The sequence below is a fragment of the Coturnix japonica genome, chromosome 8 (assembly GCF_054131305.1).
Source record: "Coturnix japonica strain WE chromosome 8, WE-NBRP24, whole genome shotgun sequence".
NCBI classification, from domain to species: Eukaryota; Metazoa; Chordata; class Aves; order Galliformes; family Phasianidae; genus Coturnix; species Coturnix japonica.
Genome location: NC_140670.1, coordinates 30,786,496 through 30,813,650, shown reverse-complemented (window position 1 = coordinate 30,813,650; position 27,155 = coordinate 30,786,496). Strand labels below are relative to the sequence as shown.

Here is a 27,155-nt window from a genome sequence, read left to right as displayed (position 1 = left end):
GGTTAGGAAGCATTTGTTCTTTAAGCCATTTCCCAGCTGGTTTGAAACTGTAGCTCTGTATGGACTGGGAGATGCAGCTGTCCTTGAAAGGCAGCTTTCCTGCAAGTGAGGAACTGACGGTAACATTTGATACTTTATTTTCATGCATAAACTTTTGATGCAGATTTTTTGTGTTCATACCTCCAAGGATTTTCCAGTGTTTCCCATCTGTGTAAGAGCAGAATTTTCTGTGTGTAACTGGATCTTGGGGAGTTCCAGCCATTGTTTTGCATCTTCTTACCCAAGCTATGTGGGTCCAAGGGTGCTCTGGAAGTGCTCTCCAGTGCCACTGATGTGTCAAAGCTTGGGCTGATGGGGCTGGGTGTTAAAGCAAATCTGTTAAAGTAAATCTCAGGTCATGGTGTGTTGATTATGGAATTGTACCTACAGCAAGCACAGTGAGATAGTGGTTTGGGCAATATGGCCCATGGATCTAAGCACCAACCTGTCTTATTGCTGTGTGATGGTTTATTTCCACCTCTAGTCAATTGGACTAGAGCTTTGTGGGGCTGTGTGGTTATCCAGGTCATGGAAACCATCCAAGTTAAGTGTAGGCCTTGTCAGGGCAGAAATAATGATGACTATTACGTAGTGATCTGTTTGGTAGCTGAGGCGCATAGTTATCCTGGTGTAGCTGGGATAGCTGTGAACAGCAGGATTGGGGCAGGATCAGAACATGCTCAGCAGCTTCATTTCCCTTCATCACCAAGGGAGCAGCACCCTATCTCTAAAGCCTGTTGTGTAGTTCCTGTCCTTTGATGATGCTGAAGGTCTATTCTTCCCTCATGTATCACCCATTACCATTAATGAGACTTAGGACTGCACATCAAAAGCCTAGCGACAGTAATGATGGTTTTATAATGCATACATATATATTTGCATGATAGATAGGTGGTTGGTGTCTCTTGGAGAGCCATTCTGCCCAGAACATTCCACTCTCAGAGGCTTCTGTGGGGAATTTGTGTTTTGTCATTTGCTTTTCTTTGTTGTTCTCAAATGAGCATACAGCAAAATGCATTTAACTACATTACAAGCATAAATACATAAAACAAGAAGTTAAGATTTACTAAGGACAAGATGGAAAAGAACTAACCATACACGTAGCCTACTACGTTCAGTATTAGTTTCAATCACAGTTCTTTTATGGAAAATCACCTGGAGAAAGCAGGTTGATGGGTTCTCTTGATTTTCACTGCTGAAATGCAGTTTCTGCTGTATACAGAGCTGTACATGAGAACGTACACTCTTTAGAGATCCATAGTAGCTTGAGGAGCCGGCCAGGCATGCCATGAACTCAGCATCTTGGCTTTGGTGCCAAACACAACTTGAAGCAAAAAGCATCGATTCCAACACGTCTGTTGGAGTCAATGTACACACATAGTTGAAGTGCTAAAAAACAAAATGAGAAGGCAGACGGTCGTGTGATGAATGGGATGGAGACCAGAAATACAGTGTGGGAAAGGGCTTTTTAATTTACTGACTGGTGCTCTTTTGTCCTTGCTCGGCATCTCACAGTACCTTGTTAAACATTAGCTAATCAAGCCATCATTAGTTGCACAGTGTTTCCTGACCCCTCTCAGTTTGTTTGCAGTTGTGCAGACCTTGCTTTGCATTTTTCAGTCTGGCAGCTTAGAGACTTCAATCTGTGGAGTCAGCAGAACTATCTGCAATTACCTCTGTTGCAAGCTGAAGAAAATGAAATTATCTTTAAGATATAAACAGTTTCTAATTAAACTCTGAAGCTGCTTATGTTTCCAAACTGGTCTGAGCTCAGCCCGAGTAATTTGGCAGATTGCATTCTGGTCCTTCCTTTAGTAGGAAACAGCCGCAAGATTGCAAACCAGATTTATGTCAGTCCTTTCCTTAACTCCAAGTAGCCTCATGTCTGCAGCCCATTTGGCATCCCCTCTTGGTTAATAATTTCCATACATTACACATATATTTAATTGTTTTAGTAAATAAGATCTGTAGCACGGGTTAAAATTCTTTGCCTGTTTCTTAGCCCTCTGCAGGAGAGGATCACTGTTAGCAATTAGCACACAGAGCTACAGGGCAGCTCCTTTAAAAAAGGAAAACAGAATAGATTTTGCTTTTTAGTTAAGCTTCATCTCTGACATCTCAGGAGATGTGCTGTTAGAAATGAAAATATTTTTCTTCTTTGGTGTGTTCTAGAGGAGGACTCATAGAGATTTACAGCATGCACTTTCTGTAAGTGAAGCTGACAAGGAGAGAGGTTACTTCTCAAATGAAAACACATTTTACTTCTGGTCTGATTATTTATAGCAGATACTTAAGGACAAGTCATGTTGTCTACACTGAGATGTGTCCAGAATGGGCACGGCTTTACTGGTGTGGATGCTGGCACGAGAGAGTTCAGCCACATTTTGTCTTGTCAGTGTAATATCCATACGAAATATAGCTCTGTAAGGGACATTTGTCTTCTGTACTGCTTCTGTTGCCATGACCCGTAAGAAGAAATCATGTAAGGACATTTTGCTTTATCTTGGCTTTCTCTTTCAAGAAAAGAAAACAACAACAAAATACCACATATCAGACTGCAAGGATAAACCAGTGGTGCGGTGCCCGGAGAATTAAGTGTGCAGTGTCCAGCTGTAATTGGTGTTAATGAATTCCAAATTCCCAGGATATAAATGGAAACATACCTTAAAGGGCATATTCTTAAGGTCACATTAATGTTTTTGGGTGTTTTTTTTTTTTGTTTTGTTTTGGGGTTTTTTTTTTTTTTTTTTTTTGGAACATGTGTTGTATGCCCTGAAGTGCTGTAAGGAATTGATGTTGATTTGGAAGTCTGAATCACTGTAATTAAATGATGCCTGCAGCTGCATTTGCCACAGTTGTCATGGGAATCACAGAGTCTTTTTTGTCTGAGATGGATGTGCAAAAAGTTGAGCATTCAGAGAATGAAGATGTCTGTTTTACCCCAACAATGACTCTTCAGAACTGAATGCTGCAGTTGCAGTTGTGGGATGGAGATAAGCAACCACCAGGTTTAATGGGGAGTCACTGTAAATAGAGATGTAAAATAACTCGGGCTCCTAAGGAGCTTTTCAGGCTTATTCTAAAGTAGCGTGGAATTTGTTTTCGTCTTCGTCACTGACTTTCTCCTGGCAGCCAGTTTGCTTTAGATGCGAAATCCAGGCTCCATCAAAGTTGACAGGAGAGCTTCTATAGACTTCAGCATGCTCTGGATTTCATCAGGATCCTATGGATCCCTTCAGTATTTTTCACTTGCTTGCTTAAGGATTCCTAAGGCACAAATCACAAGTAGATCTATTCTTTTCTGTTGGTTTGATATAGTGATTACATGCAATGCTTATACTACTTAGCTTATTTTCACTTCTATTTGCCTGATGTTGATATAGATGATGCGAGAAAAAGATGCTTTTTCTTTAGCACTTGTCTTGCAAAATGCACATTAGGAAGGTGGAAATGCTGGGAGATTGCAGCCTGATTTCTTGCTTCACTTATCTTTCCTCTGGATCTTCTACAAGAGATAACATTGAGGTGAGGTGCTTGCAAGTCAGATACTCCTGTCTTGGAGTCCTGATTTATTAAGAGACTGGGTAGTACAGCCATTAGATGAAATCAATGCCAGTCTGTCCCCCAGGTATATATTCATTCTGGTGTTTTGCAGAGCTCAGCCATTTTTCTCTAGGACCCTTGTCTTTCCAGCTGGAATTTCTGTAAGGTTCTTTCTGTTAATGCTTCTGCTGCTGCCTTTCCCAGTGAGCTGCTTCCTTGCGAGTTTTGTTCAGAGATGCTTCCCAAATCTCTTCTTGGCCTGGCTTCTTCCTCCCAAGGGTTTTGTGCTTCCCTGAGTCTTCTTCCCTTAACCTGTCATGTGAATCTATACCTGATGTGCAGGCTTATCCTAATCCAAACCCATGTGTCGAAGCCAAGTTGGTACCAAAAGTATGTCAGGTCTTTAAATCAAAGAATCGTGAAGTCATTAAATTTGGAAGAGACCATTAAGATCATCAAGTCTAAGCTGTCAGCCTACTCCCACCATGCCCACTAAGCCATGTCAATAAGGGATACACCTCCATGGTTCTTGAAGACCTCCTTGAGCAGTCAGACTGTCCTATTACCACCTGGGAGGATAACTGTGCTTCCTTTGTTCTTCTGAGTTTAGGTGCTTGGTGGCAGAACAGGAGCTTGAAAAGGTGAAATGGGTAAATGTGCATAAATGAGTATTACGGGTTGATTTCCCTCTATTAGCACTTTGGTTTGCTGCTTCTCTTGGTTTGGTTTGACTGGCTTTTTGACAAATGATTTTGTTCTGCTCCTTCACCTGAACATATGTGCTATGAAGTGATCCTCTCAAATTCTTGTTCCCAATGTCAGATTTAAATATATATATATATATATATTCAGCTATTCCTGACCTGTTTAAAAAACAATTCCAAGGTTTTTCAAAGGACAAAAGTCAGAATAGAACTGCCTACAACAAAAGCTGATTATAAATCACATTGGGAATATATGAAATGTCACAGGGGCACAGGTGCTGTCCTTAGCATTTCAAGCAGGGTCAAGCAGTGCCTCTTATGCAGCCAGAAATGGCTGGGAAGGTGACCTTCAGCCAGGTATTTTGAGCAGTGAGATGGATCCCTTATCTTTATTTGCTTATCACATCCTGAGGATGCTGCATTCTCTGTGGCAAACACTAATGCAGGGTGGTGGAGCTTCTTACCTCCAGTTTCCTTCAGGGCTGACAGAGGTTGGAGGCACGGGGTACCCGCTGCCCTGCTTTCCTTTAGCCTGGGACCAGACCTGACCTGGCCTTTTATCCCTCCCTCCGTTATTTGTTGCATTGGATTAACCTCAAATTGTAAGCAGTAGATTGTGAAACCTGAACTCTCAGCAAATCCAGCAAATTTTTATTAATGATGCAGCAGTCTAAAAGGAAACAGAGCAAAAGATGAGCCAGAGGCAAATTCAGACTGATTATAGCTACTTTCCTTGGCTGTCTGGTTTCCAACAGGAAGAACAGTTGTCTGAGTTCAATTCCCATAGAGCTTTAGCAATGCAGATAACTCCGGCGTATCGTCAGAGTACTGTCAAGATTGATAAATCGGTTCGGTATTGCTTCACCCCAGAACAGAAATGAAAGTCACAACAGGCCTCTCAACGAGGAAAAAAAACTTCTCTGTCTGTACATTCATCAAAGTAAAAGTAACTGCTAATAATGTTTTATTTGGCAGTTTTGTGGCTGCAGAAATATCAGGCCATGACAGTGTATACTGTATAAAACCATTAAGTCTTGTTCCTTTGCAGAAAGTGGGGGTTTTTTCTGGACCATTCAGCCATTTGTTTCACCACTGCCTTCTGCCCTGAAGTCCCACATTCAATACTATAAATCTGCCTTTCCAAGTATTTCAGGGAGTTAAATTTTCACCTTCGGTTTAATGGGAGAGGTCAAATCTCAGCTGGGGCTGACAGTCCTGTCTGGGCATCTGAAGTAATATTGCTTGAATGAAGTCTGGAAATCTGCATTATTCCCAAGGCTAAATGACAATGAGCCCAAAGCATTTGTGAGTCAAGCTTAAACATTTATTTGGAAAGACTTTATTTCAATAACCAAGGCAATTTCATTGCAGCACAACAGGCAATTGCCACTACATATCAATTAATGTAATCACTGGTGTGACGTTCATGGTTATTTATTGGAAGTGTAAAAACTACCGTAGAGTGAACATGACAGCAGCTGTGGGAGAGATCCAGGCTTGCTTTTAAATCACTGACCATGAACTCAGACAGCAAGAGCTTTGATGTCATGTATAGCTACATGGCCCAATTCTTTGCTCTACTTTATTGATGCTTTAGGGATTAAAACTATAAAAGAGGAGCTATATAGTGAAAAATAGGCTAGGAAAAAAAGAAGCATGAGTTGCCAGACATCTAATTTCTTTTGAAGCAAACTTCCTCCTTCAATACTTTATGTAGATTAAAATAAAATTGCTTTTTGCAGAATTCCTTTTTTCAGGGAGGGAATCTGCAGCTACTGTTAGGATCTTGTTTGGCTTCAATGTGCTTGAGATCTGCTTTAAAACTATGTGGCTTTCTCCCTCAAAAGTACTTACAGACGAGGCCACTATTTAAATAATAGATTAACACGACCTCCATTCTGTGGCAGTTGCCTGATTTTAAACAATTGCAGCTGAAACGTGAGGGGTATGAAATAGTGGGAAATGACAGAACTTTATACACTGAGAGATCTACAGCATTTGAAAACCTATTTCAATATCAAAGGAAACAGGACTTATCTCTTGCTCAATACCCTGTTCAGTGAGGTTCTCTATGATTACTAATTCATTAACGTAAGACACGGCATAGAACAGCTGAAGCATCTAAAATGTCATCTAATAGCAAATTCCGTTTTGTTCTACTAGGCTCATATCTCTTAGGAGACCTGAAAAGTTGTTTTCAAGAGATGGAGAGCAATAATTGTGTCTAGAAGGTTAAAACCAAAGAGGAAGCCTTTGTGTGGGAAACAATTATGTCAATTAGATCAGGAGATGGAGGAGGCTGGCAAATTGTCATGGCTCCTTGAGATCAACACCTCAGTGGGTCTGAAACCACTGCTTTCTCTTTAGTTTCTGCCTTCTTAGAGTGTAACTTTTGTTTCACTTTCTCTGCTGCTGACAGTGTGTTGGTACAAAAAATCAGTTGTACGTGAATTAACAGAAGCAAAACTATCTCTATATTTTAAGTTTAAAAAGTTGGGTTTAGTTTCATAGGTAAAACTGGGGTTTGCAATAGGAAACTGACACATTGGTTCTGAATTCACTCTGTAGAGCCCAGAGGTTTGTATTCAATAGGAAGGTGAAAGCCTCCCCCTTCTCGACTGAGCATTGTTGTTGATGTGGGCCCTTGCTTAAGAGAAGAAACGGGATCATTGCAGCTGTGTATCTCAAGGAGTCCTGGGGCCGATGGGTGACACAGAGGTATTCATTTAAGACATGGAGTTATCATGAAGAATGTTGGAAATTCAGGTGCTTGACTAGTGAAATTTCTGACTCGGGGCTGGAGCTCTTGTCTTTGAGCACCTTCATGCTTACAAAAACATTGCTGATGCCTGAGCTGTTCCAAGCAGAGCCTCTCAGGCATGATTTTTCTATCTTTCTGGACAAATCCAAGTCCCATTTTTCTGCACCTTTGGACATTAGTGAGTCAACAGTGATTTCAAGAGGAGTGTGCAGGAAAATCAGAATGCCCTTTTAAAATTAATATAATCTCCAATTATCATATTACCTCAGGGAAGAAGGGCCCAGTGGTACTTAATAGAGCTCTTTGGGGCTGTTGTGCATTTTAATTGAGTGAATAATTGTAAAACACTTCAGGGCCTTAGGTAAAAGGCTCTGTATAAACATTGCTATAATGCTGAATAATCAGATTGTGCTATGAACTGGAATGAATGAGCCCTATAAATAGATATATAATGTATGCATTTGTATAATATGTGTGTGTATATATATATGTATACACCAACATTTTGGAGAGAAGTTACTTTATAAATGCCCTACTGTTCTTGAATAAGAAAATCATCTGAGATTGGATAGGATACCAATATTCATAGCAATCATTATGTTCATTTCCAAGACATAGTGAGCCCACAGCTGTGCAATACACAGAGAATTGCCAGAAGTATTGATGGAGATGCTGCTCCAGTGGTTCTTGAGAAGCAGCAAAATGTGGCCCAAAGGGTCTTTTGTTTGATGGTAGAGGAACGTGGAGGAAGCAGACCCAAGGTGTGAAATGTTCAGGCACCAGTAGGTGTAGATGGACATCCAGAAGTTTAGGAGAGCAAAGGGGGGGTCCCACTTCTGATGGCTTTCCCGAGGTTTTTCTGTAGTCCTGTAGTGGGATTTTTAGGTTGGAGCAGGAATCTGCTCCAGCACGAGTCAGTGCCACTCCTGTTGTGTTCAAGCTAGAGATAGGAATGACACTGACAGCGATGACAAACACTGCTCCTCAGCAGGACCTGTGCCAGGGCTGTAGCTGACCTACTGTGCTACCATACATCAATCAGCAGCCACTGTCTTCCTCCTGAATGCTGTGGCTGTCTTATCTCTGAAAACTGTAATTTTCTGGGGCAGTGATTCTGTCTTTTTCTGCGCTTGTACTCTCTTGTTCTTCAGTCCATTAGGAGGGGGAATGCCTCTGAAAAGGAGATGATGGAGATGAACTTTTAGAGCTCATGCAAAAAAAGGAACTGTGCTGGGCAATGCAGTGCTAATACAAAGAATTCTCTTTTCTTAAAAGGGACTTGACACTTCCCGTGATGATGCTGCTTCACTTAGTTAATGAAAGGAGCCATCTAATACAGGCTAAATGCAAAAGTAGATAGAGAAAGCTGGCGTTTGAATGGCTTGAGTGCTCAAAATATAAATGAGTGGGACAAGACCAGACTCTGTTTATAAAGGAATCAATTACCAGCCATCATTTTACCCCTGTGAATCTCTCATTTGCAGGAGCAGTCAGAGCTGTTTTTGCTGGGAACTAGGACAGACATTGCTTGATATTACATGCATCTTTGAAGCACTGAGGAGACACTGAGGAATTCTACAGGTTCAATAGGGGTAGAAAGACTCTATAGTGACTTTTTTTCTTACTGTATTCAAGATATCGGAGTAGGAATAGGTTGGACTAAATTGCTATTTAATTTCAGTTCAGAGCAGTAATATGGGTCTGTAGAAAGAAGTGTTGTGAGTGAGTGATAATGGCCGGTCCTTCCAGATGAGGTCTGAAGCTTATTCAGAAGGTTGCATAGGCACTTTTTAGAGGATGAATGTCCTTTATGTGATTCTTCATCATTTTTCATAAACTCTAGATTCATTTAAATGGCACGCCTAATGCTACCAACATCTGATAACCCTTCCCATCTACTAGAATCTGCACGCTCCTGATGAACCAGCTTAAAAAAAGAAGCATAGTTGTGTGTCATATCATGGTATTAAATACCAATAATGTTTCCAGTGAAATACCAAGTGGCATCCATTGATGTGGTATCTTGTCTTGCGCTATATTTACCTTTCACTGACCCTCTGTTTCCACTTGTTGGGCTCCTCTCTGTTTTTTACCTTGTATTATTTTGAGCTTACTCAGTAAAGAAAAGATATTCAGAAAATTTCATCAAGTAACATGTGCTGCACTGATGTCAGCTGAGGAAATCAGTGTCAAGAGCAGGAAAAGCCAGAAGATGAATGGATCTCTTAGTTCAAAATAGGAAACAGCTTGAAGTTCCTTTGAGGGGAAACAGAAACCTCATTCATTAACGATGACATTATTTCACCTCTGGTTAAGAGTCGGGATTCTATTCCCCCCTGATGGACAGGCACATCTCACATTCATGCAAATGACCCTGAACATTCATGGGTACAAAGGAGCAGCCCTAATATACTGATGGTTTTGACCAGCAAGCTGTTCTCATGACCCGCATGTGGCTCAGACATCTGGCACAGGGCAAAATGCATTATTTGTATTCCTGAATTGACTTCAGACAGTGTAAGGTCTGTACGTCTCCCTGTGTTCATCTCTGGATATCAAAGTAAATCTGTTCTGCTGAGGTGAAGGAAGTTGTCTGGATGATGCAATATTCATTTCTTCGCACTTTGATATGAGGATCAAGTCTGATCGAGCACTTGTATGCTTTGTTCAGGATTAATCACTTAGGCATGTTGGTGGTTCTTGAGTTTGTGTCAGTGTTTGACAGTAGTGTGCATCCATCTCCGTAAGCTGTATCATGCCTGAAATTGTTGAGCGTTTCTTTTTGTAATAGGAGTTATCCCTTTTTAATAGTGATCAGCATCACCATCCATGAAGCAAGCGTTTCATTTTGGAATATTAGAAATAACAGTTGATTCATCGAAGTCTGAAGCTCAGCAGTGCTGAACTTCCATCTGTTATCTGGCTTGTTGGCAAGGCTTATGCCCTGTCCTTAATAATACATGATTGATACAAAGCGTTTAGTGAATAAAGTCCAGTCATTAGCAGGTTGTCTCCCTGTGCTCCTGTAATGTTAAATTACTGCTTGGCTCTGGAGCAGCAGTGAGGAAGGTCTTGGGTCTTAGGGGAGATAAGGCAGCTTGAAAGCTGTTTTTCTGCTTGGTGGTGATCCAGGTTCAGTGTAATTGTGTGCACAGCTCAGTGCAGAGAGGGCATGGCAGATTTCTTTAGGATATGATATTGATGGCTGGACCCTGGTGCTACTTGTCTCACTTCCTCAACTCCAACTGCAATTGTTCATGAATGAGAAGGGAGTAAAGTTCTCCAGCAGAACAATGCAGAGTATTTGGAGATGTTTTACTGCACTGAATCATTTTGCAAATGAGACTTCCAAAATAAATCGCAGGCTCAATGTGCCGGGACAGCAGGGCCAAATTCTGCTCCCAGCAATGTGAAATCATAACAGGAGGATTTTCAGTAGTCTTTAGAGTCATCCAGATTTAAAATAAGAATTGCATTTGCTTTAATGACGCGGTTTCTAAGCTGGACTTACAGGTGCAGGTTCTAGTCAAATAACGTGATGTTTTCCCTGTTTTGTTTTCTTTTTCCTGATATAGCACAGGAAGTTTGCCATGCTGCCAAGAGAGGTGAATGAACACATCATCTGATGTTAAATTTTCCAAGAAAGCTTAGGATGTTTTGCAGTCCTCTGAATAATAGAATCCACCTTGCAAACCCAGCACTCCTTTGGGATCTTGATCAGAATTTGCTCTGTAGTTACACATGCAGAAGTGGGAGAAGGAATCCCAAATATGAAAGCTCCCACTCCTTTCCAGTCATCTCCTTACAGTCAGAAATTGCTATCGACACGCAGTGCAACGCTGTGTCTCAGTGCAGTGTTAAAGTGTTAAAAATTTGAGTGCCATCTTCTTGTATGTGCACAGATGTGACGAAAGGTCACCGGTTTGGGAAGAGATGTTTTCTTCTGATAATACTTCTTTTTTATAATTCTTTTCATGTATTTTTCTTCCAGCTATCCGTTTCCCATGGTGTTCAGCAGCTGCAGTAGAAAGGACCTGGAAAACAGCCTGGAGAAAGGAGTGGGGATGTGTCTGTTTAACTTGCCTGAAGTCAAGGAGTCCTTTGGTGGACAGAAGTGTGGGAATGGCTACGTGGAAGATGGAGAGGAGTGCGACTGTGGGGAGCCTGATGTAAGACACTGCCTGAGAGTTACGACTCACCTCCTGTCCGTGGGGATTTAACAATGGTTAATGTTAATGGTTAAGTTCTAGAGTTGGTTTGATGTGTCTAAGGCCACTTGGTTTGAAACAGAACTTCCCCTTCTCCACTTTCTATCTTATCTATAAGCTTAAGCCTCAGCAATGCAGGGAGTTTCTGTTTGGCTTCTTGCTGAAGGTCAGACAGGGCGTTAATTTAATGGCTCAGTTTGGCATTGTGGAACAAAGTCTCTTATGGTCTGTCCAGCAGACCAGCTATGGGCAACTGTCATGTTCCTAATAACAGAAATGCCATTCCGTACTAGCTAATAAGATAAATCCAAAATTAATTTGTTAACATTGCTTAGATTTCTCAGGATGCCATACGTTAATAGCAGTTTTACTTCTATACGTGGGAAGCCACTTAATTAACATTGCTTAGGTGTTCTTTTGTTGTGGTTAGCTTCAGGTTTTAGGTACAATACCATTCCTTCTTCTGCTATGAGATTTTTCTTTGCTATTAGACAATTACCCCGCTAACAAAATAGCCTTTAGTGTCTCCCAGAAAGATTGCTACTACTTCAGAGATCATTTTATTTAGTTTAGTGAGTGTGTCAGACAACTGCTCAGATCAGGAGGAGATAGGCAAAGTCAGGGGGTCAAATAATACATAAGCATGCATTCATATCCCTCTGGCTTCCCACATTCATTGGCTGTATTGAACTTTTCCTAGATTATCTGAATTAAATACATCAGTAGATGAGGGATTTGTTTCCTGTGATAAATATGGCTCCACAGACAAAATAGATTGGGGCAGTTAAAACAGCAAGGTATTGCTGTATCCTGTCTATACAGTGTATTGGATTTACACAAGCCATAAGGATTTCCTGACAGTTCACTCATTCTTCAGGGTAACAAGGTTGGAGGAAACAGGCTTATCTTCTAGTTTAAAGTCAATAGAGTGCAAGCAGCTTGCAAATGTCTTTCTAACCCAGTTATCTTTCTCATTTTCAGTTTTGAATGATAGCGATACCTTTCCAAGTCAAAGTCAGTTAATGTCAGCAAGCACTGACTTGATTTGCCTCTTCTTTCTGTGATTTTCTCTCTTAGTTATATTGGAAAACTGCACCTTGAGCCCAATTAAATTAATTTGGGTTTTACTGCTATAAATTGAGTTGTGCCGAAAAACCACCAGAGCGTTTAATAATTCACTATCCGGTCGTTTATATCAGCTGAGTTTTGTCAACAGCAGTGCAGTACTTATGGCATGGGAAGCTGTACGATGGCATGGTAGCTGTGTTTTCTCATTGTTCGGAATTAAGTGTATCTGAAGATGTAGGTATAGGTGGTTGGTAAGAATACTTCCCAAAGGAGGATGTTTTACCCTTGGGATTTTGGTGAGGTGTTGAAGTGTATTATTTGCCAAGCAAACAACAGCTTTGCTATATTCCCCAGGCAAAACATCAGCAGGACAGCAGTGTGCTCGTAAGGGTGGAGAGCCATGACTGTAGCACAGCTCTCACCCTTTGGACAACCCTGAAAATGCTGAAGGGATTTTCTGGTCACCTCTACTCACACTGTGACCTCATGCATCAGGTACTGATGCAACTGATTGTACTCAGCAGGCATCTTGTTGAGTATATTGGGTGTTGGCATGCCCGCCACAAGGCCAAGAGCCTTGACCAAGGGATGATCTTGCCAACCTAGCTTTGGATTATAGTACCAAAAACATCCAATGTGCTCCAGTGGAAGGAGAATTAATGCAGAGTATGACTGCAAAGACAGAGGAAAGCAAGTATCTGCATCTGTCTATCTTTATATACATCTATATCCTTGGTCCCTGAGAAATCAGAGGTGACCAATGTGGCTAATTTTATAACAAGCTGCAAGGGACGTCAGGAAACTGCAAATCAGTAAATGAGAAGTCAGTTCCAAACAAATTACTGGCAAATGTAATAAAGAGCTGCTGTCTGAGTAGCTGTGACATGCCAGGGAAGAGTCGACAAAGCTTTTGTGCCAGGATGTCCTGCTTTACAACCTTATCACAGTGCTCTGAATAACTTAACAAGTTGGTGAGAAGGGAAAATCCAGCTATTACAGCCTGCTGGAACTTCAAAGGAGCTTTAGAGCAAAGCCTCAATGGAAGACTAAGCATCCTTAGGATTTGGGCAAAAATGGGTTAAAGGAAAGGAAATACTGGGCACATATAAATAATCAGTTTCAGCAGTTGAAGGAGATCTACAGTGATGTGTCCATGAGATGTGTCCTGGAAGACTACACAGTTTGTCATATTGGTAAACAGCTTGGGAAGAGGAATGGCCTTGAACTCGTTGATGATATTAGCAAGGATGGTAGAGCTGAGAGCTGGCTGTGAAGAACTGCAGGAGAACCTTCTGAGACAGCTTGACTGGGCATTGAGGTGACAAATGGGATTCAGTGCAGAGTGATGCGTAATCCAAACATCACATATAGGATGATGGACTCTGAACTGACTCTGACCGTAGAGGAACAAGACTTCTTATTGCAATAAATAGTCTCATGAAAATGTCAGCTCAGTGCTCACGAGCAGTCTGAAGGGTAAATAGGCTGTTAGAAATTACTAGGGAAGAAATAGGAAAGCAAAACAAAGCACCGGTAGGCCGCTATAAATCTACAGCGTGTTGTGGGCTGAAACTGCATGTACAGTTTTTTCCTACCTCCCCATGCTTTCAATAAGGATGAAGCAGAATGAAAAGACTGAAAGAAAAGCAACAAAGATGTTCAAATTTTTGGGAGCTGTCTGGCTGGAAAGGTAGAAAATAAAGGAATATTTGACAGAAGCTGATAAAATCATGAATGAGTTGGGAAGAATGAATAGGGAGCGATTGCCTCTGGCAACAACTGTGCAAATGAAGTTAGCAAATGTCAGGTTGCAGACAAGCAGAAGGAGCTGCTCCCCAGACTGTCACCTACTTGTGAGTTCCTTCCCACCAAATGTTGCAGGTGCTAAAAATGCGTGAGGATCCAAGTGAGCCCAGGAGATGGGGGAGGCATCACACATCTGTGTTTATATGGTTGTCTGTGAGCATTTTCTGGTGGCTGTTGTCAGGGGATGACAATGTCTGGCCTGATGTGTGGGGTGAAATCAGGATATCCTGTCCAAAGCCGCTCTAGGGGACGCCAGGACAGTTGTTGGTTTTGTCTGTTTGAGGAGACCTACGCCAAGAAACCCACCTCCCTTCACTGCTGCTGTTACTAACAATGACTGATAATAATGGACTACTTGAGGGCAGTAGTTTCAGCTTGTGGGCTCCCATTTCTCTTCCAGCCTCCAGAAACCTGAATGTTTTCTGCTTGTTTGTGTTAAAACCATCCCTGACAATTTAATAGCCTAGGTACAAAAACTATTTACCAAGCTCATCCCCTGCAATGAGTAATAAGTGAGAGAGCAATTGGAAATCTGAAAGGCTGCAGTAACATCATTGAAAGAAACAGTGTCTTTATCCCACGCTGTCTGTGGAATGCCAATTGCTTTCCTTGGGCTGCTCTGTGGACCGCCTGATGGTGGGGTGCAGGAGCTGACTCTTTCAGAAGCACTTTAATTGGATTGACATTGCTTTCCTCCACTCTGCTTTTCTCAGATTGCCGTTGAGATGAATTTATAAGACGTGCTTCTGTGCAGAGGAACATTCCTTCTGAAATACAGCAGCTGCACAGAAATATTTGCGTAGCCTGCTGCCTTCCAGCGTGATCAAAAATAGGTGCAGGAAGTTGTTGTGCTGCTTCAGAGCAGCGCAGATATCTTTGTATATTCAGGCAGAAAACAGGGAAAGGCTGAGAATTATTTCACTGGTTATTTGGGAGTGCAGCAGTAACCCCATCTTCCAGCTGGAAAGCTTTGAAAAAGTCAAGAAAGTACTTGAGCTGTGAACATCATTCTCACCCATTTATTTTCTCTTGCGTTCCCTGTATTGTTAGTGATCCCTTGTTAAGTCGAATCAACTTAACACAGCTGAAGAGCAATTTTATCTGCTGCTATTTTTGTTAGAGAGCTGAGATTCCAGCACAGCTGATGCAGCTTGTGAGTATCAGCTTGGAAAAGCAGCTCCATTATTTACTGAAACTTCTTATTAGGTTGTTCTACTGACAATGAGGCCTGTAAAAGCCCATGTGCAACTGTCTAATCCAGAAGTGTGAAATTGGGATGTAACCATAATAATGGAATTCATATTTCTCTCCAAGCTCTGTTACTGGATTCCCCCAAGAGGAGATTACGTGGAGTGGTGTCATTGTCTTTCTTTGTGGCAGACATCAGCTTCCACACAAGACAAAAAATGTGCTGAGCAAATAGCACAGCGCAGAGAGCTGCAGTGTTGATGCTCAGTGTTGGGATCCTCAGGCCCTGAAGGCAATGAATTCATTCCACTGGTTTCCTGGAAGTAAAATGCCATATTACTGGGCAGGGATTGGTAGCAGCATACTTGTGTTGTTTGTGATATTTGGGACTACATCCATAGCTAGGATAAACCAGACTTCTTCAATGTCTTCTCTGGTTTTACTACAATTACTGCAGTTGTAGGATCTAAGGACAGACGAGGCTGCTTGAATCAGGTTCTTGAACTTCATGCATAATTCATGAATTCATGGCTAACTTTTCTTGGCAGGGCTATTGCACCTCTCAGAGATAAGCAGCCTCTCTTGATTTACAGCTCATTGCAATTGAAAGTTGTCTGCTTTCAATTTATCCCCATCCAGGAATGTACAAACCGGTGCTGCAATGCAACTACCTGCACTTTGAGGCCAGGAGCAGTGTGCGCACATGGACTGTGCTGCGAAGACTGCAAGGTGAGCTGATGGAAATGGTCACTGGTGTGGGGGAGGCAAAATGTCATAACCTTCTCAGCTGCAGACTAGTAAGCAAGGGTGCAGAACCAACAAATTATGCCATTAACCATTAAGACATTTACATTTCTTCTAAGCAGTTTGAAAAAACACATCAAACTCTTATAAAGGGCAGAGCAACAGACTTCTCTAAGGAGGCCTGTGCTACTTGTGGTCACCTCTTTTTCATGAACTTCTATACGTCGGTGCTTTTCATGCTTACATGGGTGTTGGTCTCTGTGAGCTGGGGGTGGGGAGGTTCAGTGCTGCTGTATGAATGACAGAATGGCTTAGGTTGGAAGTGACCTTAAATATCTGTTCCAGTCTGGGGACCTCCAAGGATGGGGCAACACAGCTTCTTTGGGCAACCTGTCCAGTAATCTTTTCACCATCCACTGCAGTCAATTGATGCAGAGCCAATGGCTACAATGGGTTACACCACCACACAGCTCCTATTGATTGACGTGACAGCAGCCAAGGTTTTGTTTGTTTTGCAGTTAAAACCAGCGGGGATTTCTTGTAGAGAGTCGAGCAATTCCTGCGACCTGCCAGAGTTCTGCACCGGAGCCAGCCCTCACTGCCCAGCTAACGTCTACCTGCACGACGGGCACGCGTGCCATGGGGTGGATGGCTACTGCTACAACGGCATCTGCCAGACCCACGAGCAGCAGTGCATCACCCTCTGGGGCCAGGGTGAGTTTGAGCACCAGGAGTGCTGCTCATCAGGCAGACTTGAGGAAAAGTTGTGTGTGATTATGAATGGATTTGGGGGAATTTGATACAGAACCAATCTGTGCCTATTCTTCTCTGAAACAGAGAACTGAACAATGAGGGAATCAGTTTGTGATTCATTTTCCCCTTGATTTGCAGTCGTGTTCATTCTTTGCAGCAGGAGGTAGAGAGAGGCAGTAAGTAGGTTCATTCTGCAGCACCAGCACGTGTGGCCAGGTGAGATGAGGCAAATCATTCAGTGACTTTGACATGCCCTCGTCTCACCCCCTGAAGTGCTGAATGCCCCTGACACAGGTGGAAACCACATCCTTTGTCAGTAGGTGAGTTTCTACCTGTGCTCTGAATTGCTCCATCCGTAGAACATACGTGTCTGCTGACCTCCTAAAATAGAGTTCAGCTCTTAACATTAACACAGGTTTCTTGTGGCACTGAGTGCACACTGTCTATTGGTGTCACCCTGTAAACCTACCCCCTAACTATTCTCTTAGCAGAGGATGCTTTGAAGCAGAAAGAGGTCTTATCTGCCATGGAATTTCACTCTTTGCACATATCTAATTCAGCGAGCACTTGGATTATCCTGAGCAGGTAGCCAGGAAAGCTGCTCACCTTTCTTCCTCTGTCCTGACACACCAGTATTAGCTCTGCGCTTTGTTGCTGCCTTGCTGGGGACAAGTCACATCTTCAGCATCTCACTCAGCCTCTCTATCAGGTGGAAAACACTCCCTGAACTGCCAAAGAGTTCAGCTCTTTAGTGCTTGATTCTTTTAAAGTAGTATTTTCTGTTCCTTTAACCTCCTTCAGTTCAGTATCTTGCTGCATTTTGCTCTATTTCAAAACTTAAGTGTCAGTCTAATTAATGACACACCGATATTTCCCTCAGTCAGAGCCCCCATCAGAAGCCCATGAAGGATTTATCTGTTATCTGTGTAAGAGCTCAGACAATTTGCAAACTTGTAAAAGTGCATTACAGCATCTCAGGAGATGATGCCATAGATAAGGAAAGCAGGAGAGGTACAAAGCACTCTTGTATCCACATGAGCATGCTAGCAAGAGTTCCAGCTTATAACTAAAACTGCCTACGTGGAGCAAACTGTGCATCTGATGTACTCCCCCAAATCCCACTCGTGTCACAGAGGTAATAAGAGCTGATACAGGCATGTACAGTTATAGCCTCCAGCCTGAGTCATGCTGGGATTTGTATTCCCCCGGATACGGAGACATTCTCTCTTGTATGAAGCAAAACTTCCTTGTGAACCAGTTTCCCATGCCATGGAAAGTTCCTCAGTTGGACTGTTAGTAATTTCAGCCGCTGAGAAAAATCCAGCTAAAGGTCAGAAGCTGAATTACTGCAGCTCTCTTGCCAGGTCTGTTTCCTAACAAAGCACGTCCTCCAGCACCCCTGGGCTCCCCCAGATCTTTCTTGTCTTCCTTCTCAATACTACTGAGCAGTCACTGCCGTGCCTGGAGCCTCAGCAGACATGGCTGTGGGGGGGTGTCCTTATGAGAAAAACAACTTTATTATGAGCAGAGCTCAAATGGTCACAACAGACTTCAACCAAATGCCTGAACCTTAACGAAAAGTCATACTTCTGACCTCAGTGGTGCAGGTATGAATTAGAAACCATGTCAGCAAACCTTCCAACTTGAAGCAAACTAGATTATACGTGAAAAAAACAAGGCCTGTGTTTGACTATCTGTGAATATCCCCACCCGCTCCCACTTCTGTTTAGCTGGAGCTGATAAAGAGTGAGAAAAGGGGGAGATGGGAGATGAAACAGCAGTTGTGTGTTCTTAAAGGAAATTTTCATACCATAAGGAGAAAATGTTCATTCTGTTTTTCTTCTTCTCAGCTGGAAAAAGCCATGCAGGACAAAATTCAATAACTTTTCTTAAAACTATATTCAGCACATTGAATTCCTTATCGGTGCGTTCTCTTATTTATCTTTCTTTATTCATAGGCTTACAGATGCCCAATGATGCACATCAACCTTGATATTTTTTTAGCACTGAAGTAAGATAATGAGCTTTGTTGGAGCTCGCACGTTAGGTTGAGCAGCAGGGATCTGTTTCCAGGGTGGAGTACTTGCATTTCATCAGGTTTCTTTGTTACTTTCAGCAGATAATTTCAGTTCAAATGGAGGAAAACTTCTTGCTGCTCCCTATCTACAACAGGCCAGAGAGCTCAGGGTACCTAGGATAGGCCCTGACCTTTCCTGTTTCCTGTTATATGTTGGCATTGCAATGATCTGACCCATTGGTAGCGGCGTAAGTGAGCAACGCATCAACAAGAATGCATTTCTGTAATGTCTCGTAGTCCACTGGCATTTTCAAGGAGCAAACAGCAACGCAGATTAAGTTCTTTAAGAGAGAGAAATTATTGATTACCAAGAAGTAGGAGATTAGCAGTGTTAAACTCTTGGCATTTTCTCCATGGACAAGAAAGTGATTGTTGGGGAAAGAAAAGGAAGGGTTTCTCCATGTGTTTTCCTGCTTTTCCCCACGAGGCAAAAAAAGCAATGATTTGGGGCAGCATTGACTTAATAATTAGAACATGCTTAAATTTGTTGTGCAGACATGGCCATTTGTTTAGGCAGAAACAATCTTAATTTTGTTGTCAATATTTGTAAGAAAGGCCTGTCAGTTATGCATTTTTTTCCAAGTACAGCCCTATAAGCAGAACAGATGGGTTCCCCATCCCACTTAACTGACCAACCTGTAGCTGTTTTTCTTTGCAAGAATGCAGATTTTCACTTAACGAGATCCAGATTTTACAGTGTTTTAGTATAACCAGTGAAATCAAACAGTTTGGATCATCATAGACTTATGGCAGTGCCTTTGCTTGCTTGTAGGGACGGGAAAGGGAATCATATTCTCAGGGAATAGTGAGAGCTCGCGTCCTCCTTAAATGCAAAAGCAACTGCTCAGCCCCATCTCACTCTTCACAGACTTAACAGCAGGGATCACCAAGATGAAGAGAAAGGCCGAGGGGAGCTTGAGGAAGTTTGCTTTGCGTCACTGGTGCAGTAAAACAGACTTAATGAGATATAGAATCCAGGTGCAAACCGCATGACACACAGAGCTGTGTTTTTACGCTTGTATTTATTTATACAGTTGGTCACGGTGCTTGTGAGTAACAAAGCTCCCATCTGAGTGAGGTTTTCTTTCCCTCCTCACCTATACACGCTGTATAATTTGTTTTTTAATAAGACAGTGTTGGCACCTGAGTCTGCATCTCGGTTTCCACTTACAGCCTGGTAAATGGTGTTTCTCCACTCTTGCAATCAGCACCACAGGAGTTTTCTCTCTTCTTTTCTGGGAGATGATGTTGGCTCCTTGCGGCAGGTCTTGCACTGATCCGAAATGACAGAGCATTTCTGCACCGCTTCCGAGAGAGCAGAACATCTCTGTTTATGAAATCTGATGGTGGAAGGAGTGCACTCATCAATACACACGTTTGGAGGGGAAGAAAAGTCTCTAGGATGACAGTTGAGGTGCCAAGCTCTGACCCGCTGCAGTTTCAAATGACTGATTTAATCCCCTGAATAAGGCTTGGTGTACAAAGGCCAACAGAACCATCATTACCGTGCAGTGATACTGTAATTATCAGCTGCAAAGTGAAATAAACTCTGTTCATCAAGTTCAAGGCACTTAATATCCACTGGAAATCTTTTGCAAACCATTTTGTCTTTGCCCATAGAGGCAGCGAAATAGAGAAAGACGGGACTTTCTGCTGCAGTTTATGTACTGCAATCATGATAAATGGGTTTCCTCCAGAAACACAACATTACAATTTTCTTCCTTAAGCATCCTCTGAAATTCTCCTTTTAACTCGGTAGCTCCATCTGTTCAGTTTCTTACAGTCTATGTTTTCATTTATAACTATGTCCAAATATTGTGAGAAACCAGTCAGGAAGAAGGAGCAGCCGCCTGAGTCCCAAGCTGCCATGTGTTTTGATTTGATAGAGATGAAATTGAATTGAAGCTAGACTTCTGTTTCCAGGCCCCAGCTGATCATTGGGTACCAGGTGTTTCATACCCAGACTGCTCTCAGCCTGGCAGGGGAGCGTTTCCTTGTGCTCCATGAAGCCCATTTCCTTGTCAAGTAATATTGGTTGGAGTTCAAGCTTGCTGGCTGAGCTCTGCAAGGATGCTGCAGATGTGTTGTTCCTGTGGGCTGTGTTCCATCACGCGAATGTTTTGCCAGGTGAAAGAGAAGGCAAATACCTTAAAATCTCAATATTTCCCCATTTTTAATAAGTACTTTATTGGTCTCTTACAGTCAAAAAGCAGGATTGTGAGTATGTGTTTCCCTTTTGAAAGCATGTGGCTCATCCCAGCCAGGTAAAAGGAGACCCATAGCACTTGTGGTAGATGAGTGGTTTACTCCTTTGGTGATGTGAGGTGGGTCTGAGGAGGTCAATCATTGCAGATGTTGGAGGGAAAAAAGCAATTTGTTTTACTCGGGCTTTCACTTACAGCATATTTTTCTTTCCTTCCCTTTGCATTCTGAAGCTGGCGTTGTGTATGCGCATGTTAATGTTCACATCGTGCTGAATAGTTAATGTGCCTGCCCTGGAAAGATGAGGAGGCTTCTACATGCTGAAAATGTAAATTTCGCTGCTGCTTTTCGCACAGTGCCTTGTCTGGATGCTTTTGTTGATATATTTTTTGGGGTATTGCTTGTGGTCTAATGAAAAGAAGTGAAAGAATCCTGTGCGAGTCCCTTTAACAGTTCCAGATTGGAGAAAAATTCAGAACTCAGCAAGCTTGATAATAATCTTCCGAGGAATTTCAGGCTCTTCTCCTTCTCTCCGGGGAAGCAGCAGCTCACATTCTGGTCCTTGTGTGCCCTCCTTTTGGGGTTTTCCAGTTTCAGTGTGTACAAATCTCAGACTGAAAAGAGGGTGCCATCTTAAGCCTCTCCACATGTTAATATTTTTGTCCTTAATAGCATTAGATTGCTGCTTGGCAGTATGGAGTATTAGTCAAGCTTCTGACTGTGAAATGCAGATAATTAATTGAGGCTTTAATCTCCAAGTTATTAGTGAAAAGAGCCGCACTAACTGGGAGTTTTACAACCATATTTGTATGTTCTTCAGGAATTGGACCCCCCCCTTTTTTTTAAGCTTCCTGCAATGAGATCTTTAGGATGCTTTAAATGGATTCTATATTGCATCCTCAGTTTCAGGCACACACACCTGCCTCAAAATGCCTGAAAATGGAACATTAATTCTGCCTCTGTTCAAGATTGGGGAGCACTGTGACAATGGTATTCTCTCAGCCCTTTAGGCTATCACAAGATTTGCAGCTAGTTCTTGCTTCAGTTTGGCTGATCTATCAAAAGTACCAAATGTATCCAGCAGATAAGTGTTAAGATTTTTAGCTAATATATGTACATCCTCACCACTTTGGGCTCCTCAGATGAAAATCTGTGCATTGAAGTAGATGGCAATTTTTGGCAATGAACCAGTTGTGAAATGAATTATTTCATGGATAGAAAATACAGGGTAGTCAAGGGCCCTCTAATGCATTAAAGAGCAGCAATTATTTGATGGAAACAAAAGCTACCGTTCATGTTAAAGGAATGGAATTCTAATGCAGGGACTAATTAAACACTGCACAGTCAAAGCATGAAGATAGATCCTTGATCCTTCACCTCTTAGACATTTCAGATACATGAACGGATGCTTCCCAGGAAGATGTCCCGTAGTTGGTGACAATGTGGGGGGAGGAAATAGGAAAAGTAAAAGATGGACAGGAGAATCTCTGCTTAAGAGATTAGAGCACGTTGTCTAATAGGCACCTTTTGACATCTGAAATGTAGGGATGAGTAATCTGTCTGCACAAACATTTCCAGTACTACTCCCATCAGGGAAGTTCCTTTGCTGCTTGGATATGTCTCTGTTACAAAGGGCTGCAATAGATAAGAACCAGATGCTGCCTGTCTTCCCAAATATATTCCCAAATTCCTAGTTCTACCACCATGGCAGGAAGGATCCTCCCTTCAGGTCGGTCTTTCCTCTCAGGCATGGATTCCTTCCTCCTCCCAACACATCAGCTCGAGCTGGCATGTCAAGCATCATGGTTTTATGGCCTTGCAGTCCACATAGCACTCTTGTTAGCAACTAGATTTGTTTTCTGATTTCTTGTTGTTCTGAGCTGCGGTTAAAAAGGCTTTTCTTGACAACTATTTCCATTGGCCTCAGCTTCTGGGCCGTTGCTTGAATCACAAGGACTCCTGTAAAACAGAGGGAGTTCGCTTCCCAGCTGGCCTGTGTCTTTCTTCACTAGGTTTGGCATTTGCTGAAAGTTTTTGTGTCCTAGGAGGATTCACTAGAGGGCCATCATCTAGAAACTCAGAAAGAGAATCAGTCCTGCACTGTCTGCTGCTCAGCACTGCCAAGAGAGACAAAGAGCCATGGAAAAGCCTCGTGTCCGGGCCCTTCCATTAGCATGCTGATCCACCACAAGGGCTCTGCTGCTCTTCATCAGCATGCAGATCACATCCTTCCTTCCCCTAAAACGTCGGTGGAGCTCAAAGAAAATTATTAAAAACACCTCGTATGAGATGAAAGTTCTGATTAGGTTTTGTTTCAGGTGCCAAACCCGCTCCTGGGATCTGCTTTGAGAGAGTCAATTCTGCAGGTGATCCATATGGCAACTGTGGCAAAGACTCCAAGAGCAGCTTTGCCAAGTGTGAGCCCAGGTAAGGACTCTCCTCACCAGCACAGGAACTGGTGTGATAGTGGTGGGAATGGGTTCGTGCCTTCTACAAATATGTAGAATACAAACATGTAACTGGTGTTTGGTTTTGTCTTTTTCCTTCAGAGATGCTAAATGTGGCAAAATTCAGTGTCAAGGAGGTGCCAATCGACCCGTAATTGGTACCAATGCTGTTTCCATTGAAACCAATATCCCTCTTCAGGAAGGTGGCAAGATCCTGTGTCGTGGCACCCACGTGTACCTGGGGGATGACATGCCTGACCCTGGTCTCGTGCTGTCAGGAACCAAGTGTGAGGATGGAAAAGTAAGGACCTGAAATACGTTTGGACAAGGAGAACATCACTGCCTCAAGTATTCTGTACTAAATTGATAGAGTTTTGCTTTGGGATTTCATTTTAATGTTTCTTTTTCACAAAAGAATTGGTGGGCTCTTCTTTTTTCTCCCATTCTCATTGCATCAGATGATTATGCTCTTTTTCTGGCTGCTTTTCTGGCTTACAGATTTACAGATGCATTGCAAGTTGCTTAACTTTATAACTGATTTTCGTTAGGACAGCCCCAAGTATCTGTCCAGTTAAGTTAGAGTCCAGGAGCCATTGAAATTGAGAACATTTCTTCACCCCAAATGGCAAAGAGGAGAAAGTGCTTTGATAATCTGTGGTAGATTCAAACAAGCCATTGAGTTTCTGACTGCTTCTGAATAACGTTGGAGCACCACACTGCTTCGAGTGCGCATCCCTCCTGCAACTCCAGTTCTGTTGCAGGAAAACAACCCTTACACAACATTTCTAAGCCAGTCTGTTACAGATCTTATTTTCAAAGAGAATTCAGTGCTGGGAAAGCACCCCATTCTGTTTTACTAATGAGTATTTAATCTTTCTAATCTATCTAATCATACACATACACACCATAGAATGCACAGGCTAATACTTAGGAAATTGTATGTTTTACTCTGAGGACATTAGTGCATTTGTATTATGGATTAAGAATGTGAATTTAAGTATTCTTGAGTTTTCTAAGCTGAAGATGCACCATTTGCAATGCAGCCATTTTTATGTGATCAGAATTCTGTGTGCTGCTGCTCTCTGAATACTTGAATGGTGAATGCTGCTGTAATCAGCCCATATTCTCTCCATGCCTTCATGTTGATGCCAATTCACTCTAATTTCTTTTCCACTTTTTCCTTCTCCCCAGGGGATGAGTGCCCTGATTAAGCATCCCTGTCGTCTCCCTCAACACTTTTTCCCTGCTTAATGCTAATTATTGTGACTGACTTTTAGTACTACTGAACTGAGCTGCAGTTAAAGAGGAACAGAACTGTGAAGTGATTTTTGTTTTATTTTATTTTAATTCTTTTTTACTTGAAGTCGATATAGGATAGTAGCAGTCATTCCAGACCTAACTTCTTCTTTGTTTATGGTTTGAAGTAGGATAACTTCTCATTACTGACATCCTCATCAGTCATCTGACTGCTTTGGTGATGCTAATCTTGCTTTGCCCTAGTTTTCATCCGTATTGACAGAGTAACATTTTCCAGATTGGAAAGCAAAAAAAATGTGGGCAGCGGGCATGGTAGGGTGGGCTGGGGTTGGGTTTGAGGATCCCTAGTGGTCTTTTCCAACCTTAAGGTTTCTTTGATGACCACCAGCAGTTCTGCTCCTTGTAAAATTCCTCTTTTCTTACTTTGCAGATTTGCCTTAATCGCCGGTGCCAGAATACAAGTGTTTTTGGTGTGCATAAGTGTGCAACAAAGTGCCATGGACGTGGAGTAAGCATTATAAGAACCCTCCCCCCTCTTTTATTTTTGTGTCGGTGAACACTGGATGAGAAATGATTTTATGTAATGCCTTTGAGATCTATGATTCTTTGTAATTATAGGCTAGAATCATAAAGTCCTTAGAGTTGGAAGGGACCTTTAAAGGTCATCTGGTCCAGCTCCCCTGCGATGAACAGGGACACCCACAGTTAGACCAGGATGCCCAGGTCTGATCCAGCCTTGCCTTGAAAGTCTCCAGGAAATAATAATACATCAGTCAAAGTCATTGCAGTTCTTTTTTCTTATGTATTTCAATTTTCAGTGTCCCTCATATGAACTAATAGAAGTGAAATTATTTTTATTTAACAAAGGATTATTTATCAGTTAGTAATTATCTTGCTCTTAATTAACAGTCTGTGATAAAAAAAAAAAAAAAAAAAAAGGAATTTTGTCATCTTCAAAGAAATTTTGCCTAACCTTCCTTCATGAAGAGTTTCCATTAACATTTCAAAAAGGACAGCATCTATGTGGGCCCAGCAAAGCTAAAATATGCATTTGAATTAAGATATTTGAAAGAAACTATTTCCAAAAGTACTGAAGTAAAAACATACTGATGAGTTGAATGGTGTGGTGAGAGAGTGTGAAAAATCAACTCGTAAGAGCAAAGTCTTCTGAAAGCTGCAGTATTGATGGTGCTGCATCTTACCATTATGCTGGGGTAACCATCGGCTTAGGGGGAGGCATCTTTATGCCTGCATGATGGAGAGCCTACAGGGACTCCCAAGTAGCCAGAGAGGACCTTGTGGAACTGTGGAGGGGAACTCCCGTAGATCTGTAATTTAAAAACAAAATACTTAACAAATGATATTTTCAACTATCTTGCTGTTTTTGAAAAGTAAATCATTTCTGTTTGCAGTTCGCATGACCATAGCAAAGCTAAGCTATGTGAATGATGGTTTAATACTCTGCAGACGCAGCCAGTATGGTCTTTCTGACAGCCTGCCAGCTGACCTTGCCAGAAAATGCGTATCCGTGAGCTCCCATGAACTAAGTGGTGTCTTATAAATCTGTCTGTTGTGTTTTCCCCGTGGTGGTAGCAGATCATAAGGGCCATAAAGAAAGAAGGGGACAGGCCCCATAGCAGGGTCTGTTGTGACAGGACAAGGAGAAATGGTTTCAAACTAAAGAAGGGGAGAATTAGATTGGATATAAGGAAGAGGTTTTGTACTGTAATGATGGCGAGGCACTGCACAGGCTGCTCAGAGAGGTGGAGGTGCCCATCCCTGCAGACACCCAAGGTCAAGGGATGGGCTCTGAGCACATGATGGAGCTGTGGGTTCCCCCATTAATTGCAGGCCTTTAGAAGTCCCTTCCAACTCCAATCATTCTGTAATTCTATATGTCTGTATAGGTCATGGAAATGTGATACCAAAGGGAGGGTTTCCTCTGCCCTGCATTGGGTTTCATACCTTCTTCCAGCAACTGTTGCATCTCAGAGCTGGGGTCTGAGCAGCAGAGAAATCAGTGTGTGGTCTGACATGAGACCTTGATGGATAGAAGGGATCAGGTTGAGCTGACAAAGCTTTATGGTGTTAAGAACACGGAGCAGCTCCTCTTCCTGTGAAGGCAGAAGGAACAGAAGTTAGAAAACAGATAATGTTGCTGCTGGAGGCAAAGAGAGAATAAGATTTAAGAGGTGTCTGATTATCCTTATTGTGGTTATTGAAGTTGTCAGCTGATGCGACTCAAACTATTACCTGCTACATAAATAATAACGCTGTTTTTTTTCCTCCCCCTTGTATTTGGAGTCGCTTTGTGCCATCCTAGTTGTGACAAGGAGCAAAATACCAGTACATCCCTTT

At 42.2% G+C, this 27,155-nt stretch overlaps 1 protein-coding gene and 1 long non-coding RNA gene across 3 annotated transcripts in view; one reads left to right on the top strand and one right to left on the bottom strand.

Moving 5' to 3' along the window:
- Window positions 1-27,155, top strand: part of ADAM12 (ADAM metallopeptidase domain 12) — a 149,110-nt gene that overhangs the window by 111,300 nt on the left and 10,655 nt on the right. Inside the window, exons 12-17 of the mRNA XM_015867592.3 lie at window positions 11,039-11,216; window positions 15,957-16,046; window positions 16,580-16,775; window positions 23,412-23,520; window positions 23,643-23,841; window positions 25,228-25,305. Coding sequence (XP_015723078.2) covers window positions 11,039-11,216; window positions 15,957-16,046; window positions 16,580-16,775; window positions 23,412-23,520; window positions 23,643-23,841; window positions 25,228-25,305 — 850 coding nt within the window. The remainder of the gene's footprint in view (window positions 1-11,038; window positions 11,217-15,956; window positions 16,047-16,579; window positions 16,776-23,411; window positions 23,521-23,642; window positions 23,842-25,227; window positions 25,306-27,155) is intronic.
- LOC107316295 (uncharacterized) lies at window positions 5,597-26,911 on the bottom strand. 2 transcript variants are annotated; one of them, XR_014948803.1, is made up of 3 exons: window positions 26,763-26,911; window positions 26,000-26,125; window positions 5,597-8,220 (listed from the first exon to the last, which is right to left on the bottom strand). It is a non-coding gene; the product is annotated as an uncharacterized LOC107316295 (long non-coding RNA). The 2 variants fall into 2 exon arrangements; XR_014948802.1 differs by lacking the exon at window positions 5,597-8,220 and having other exon boundaries at window positions 25,580-26,125.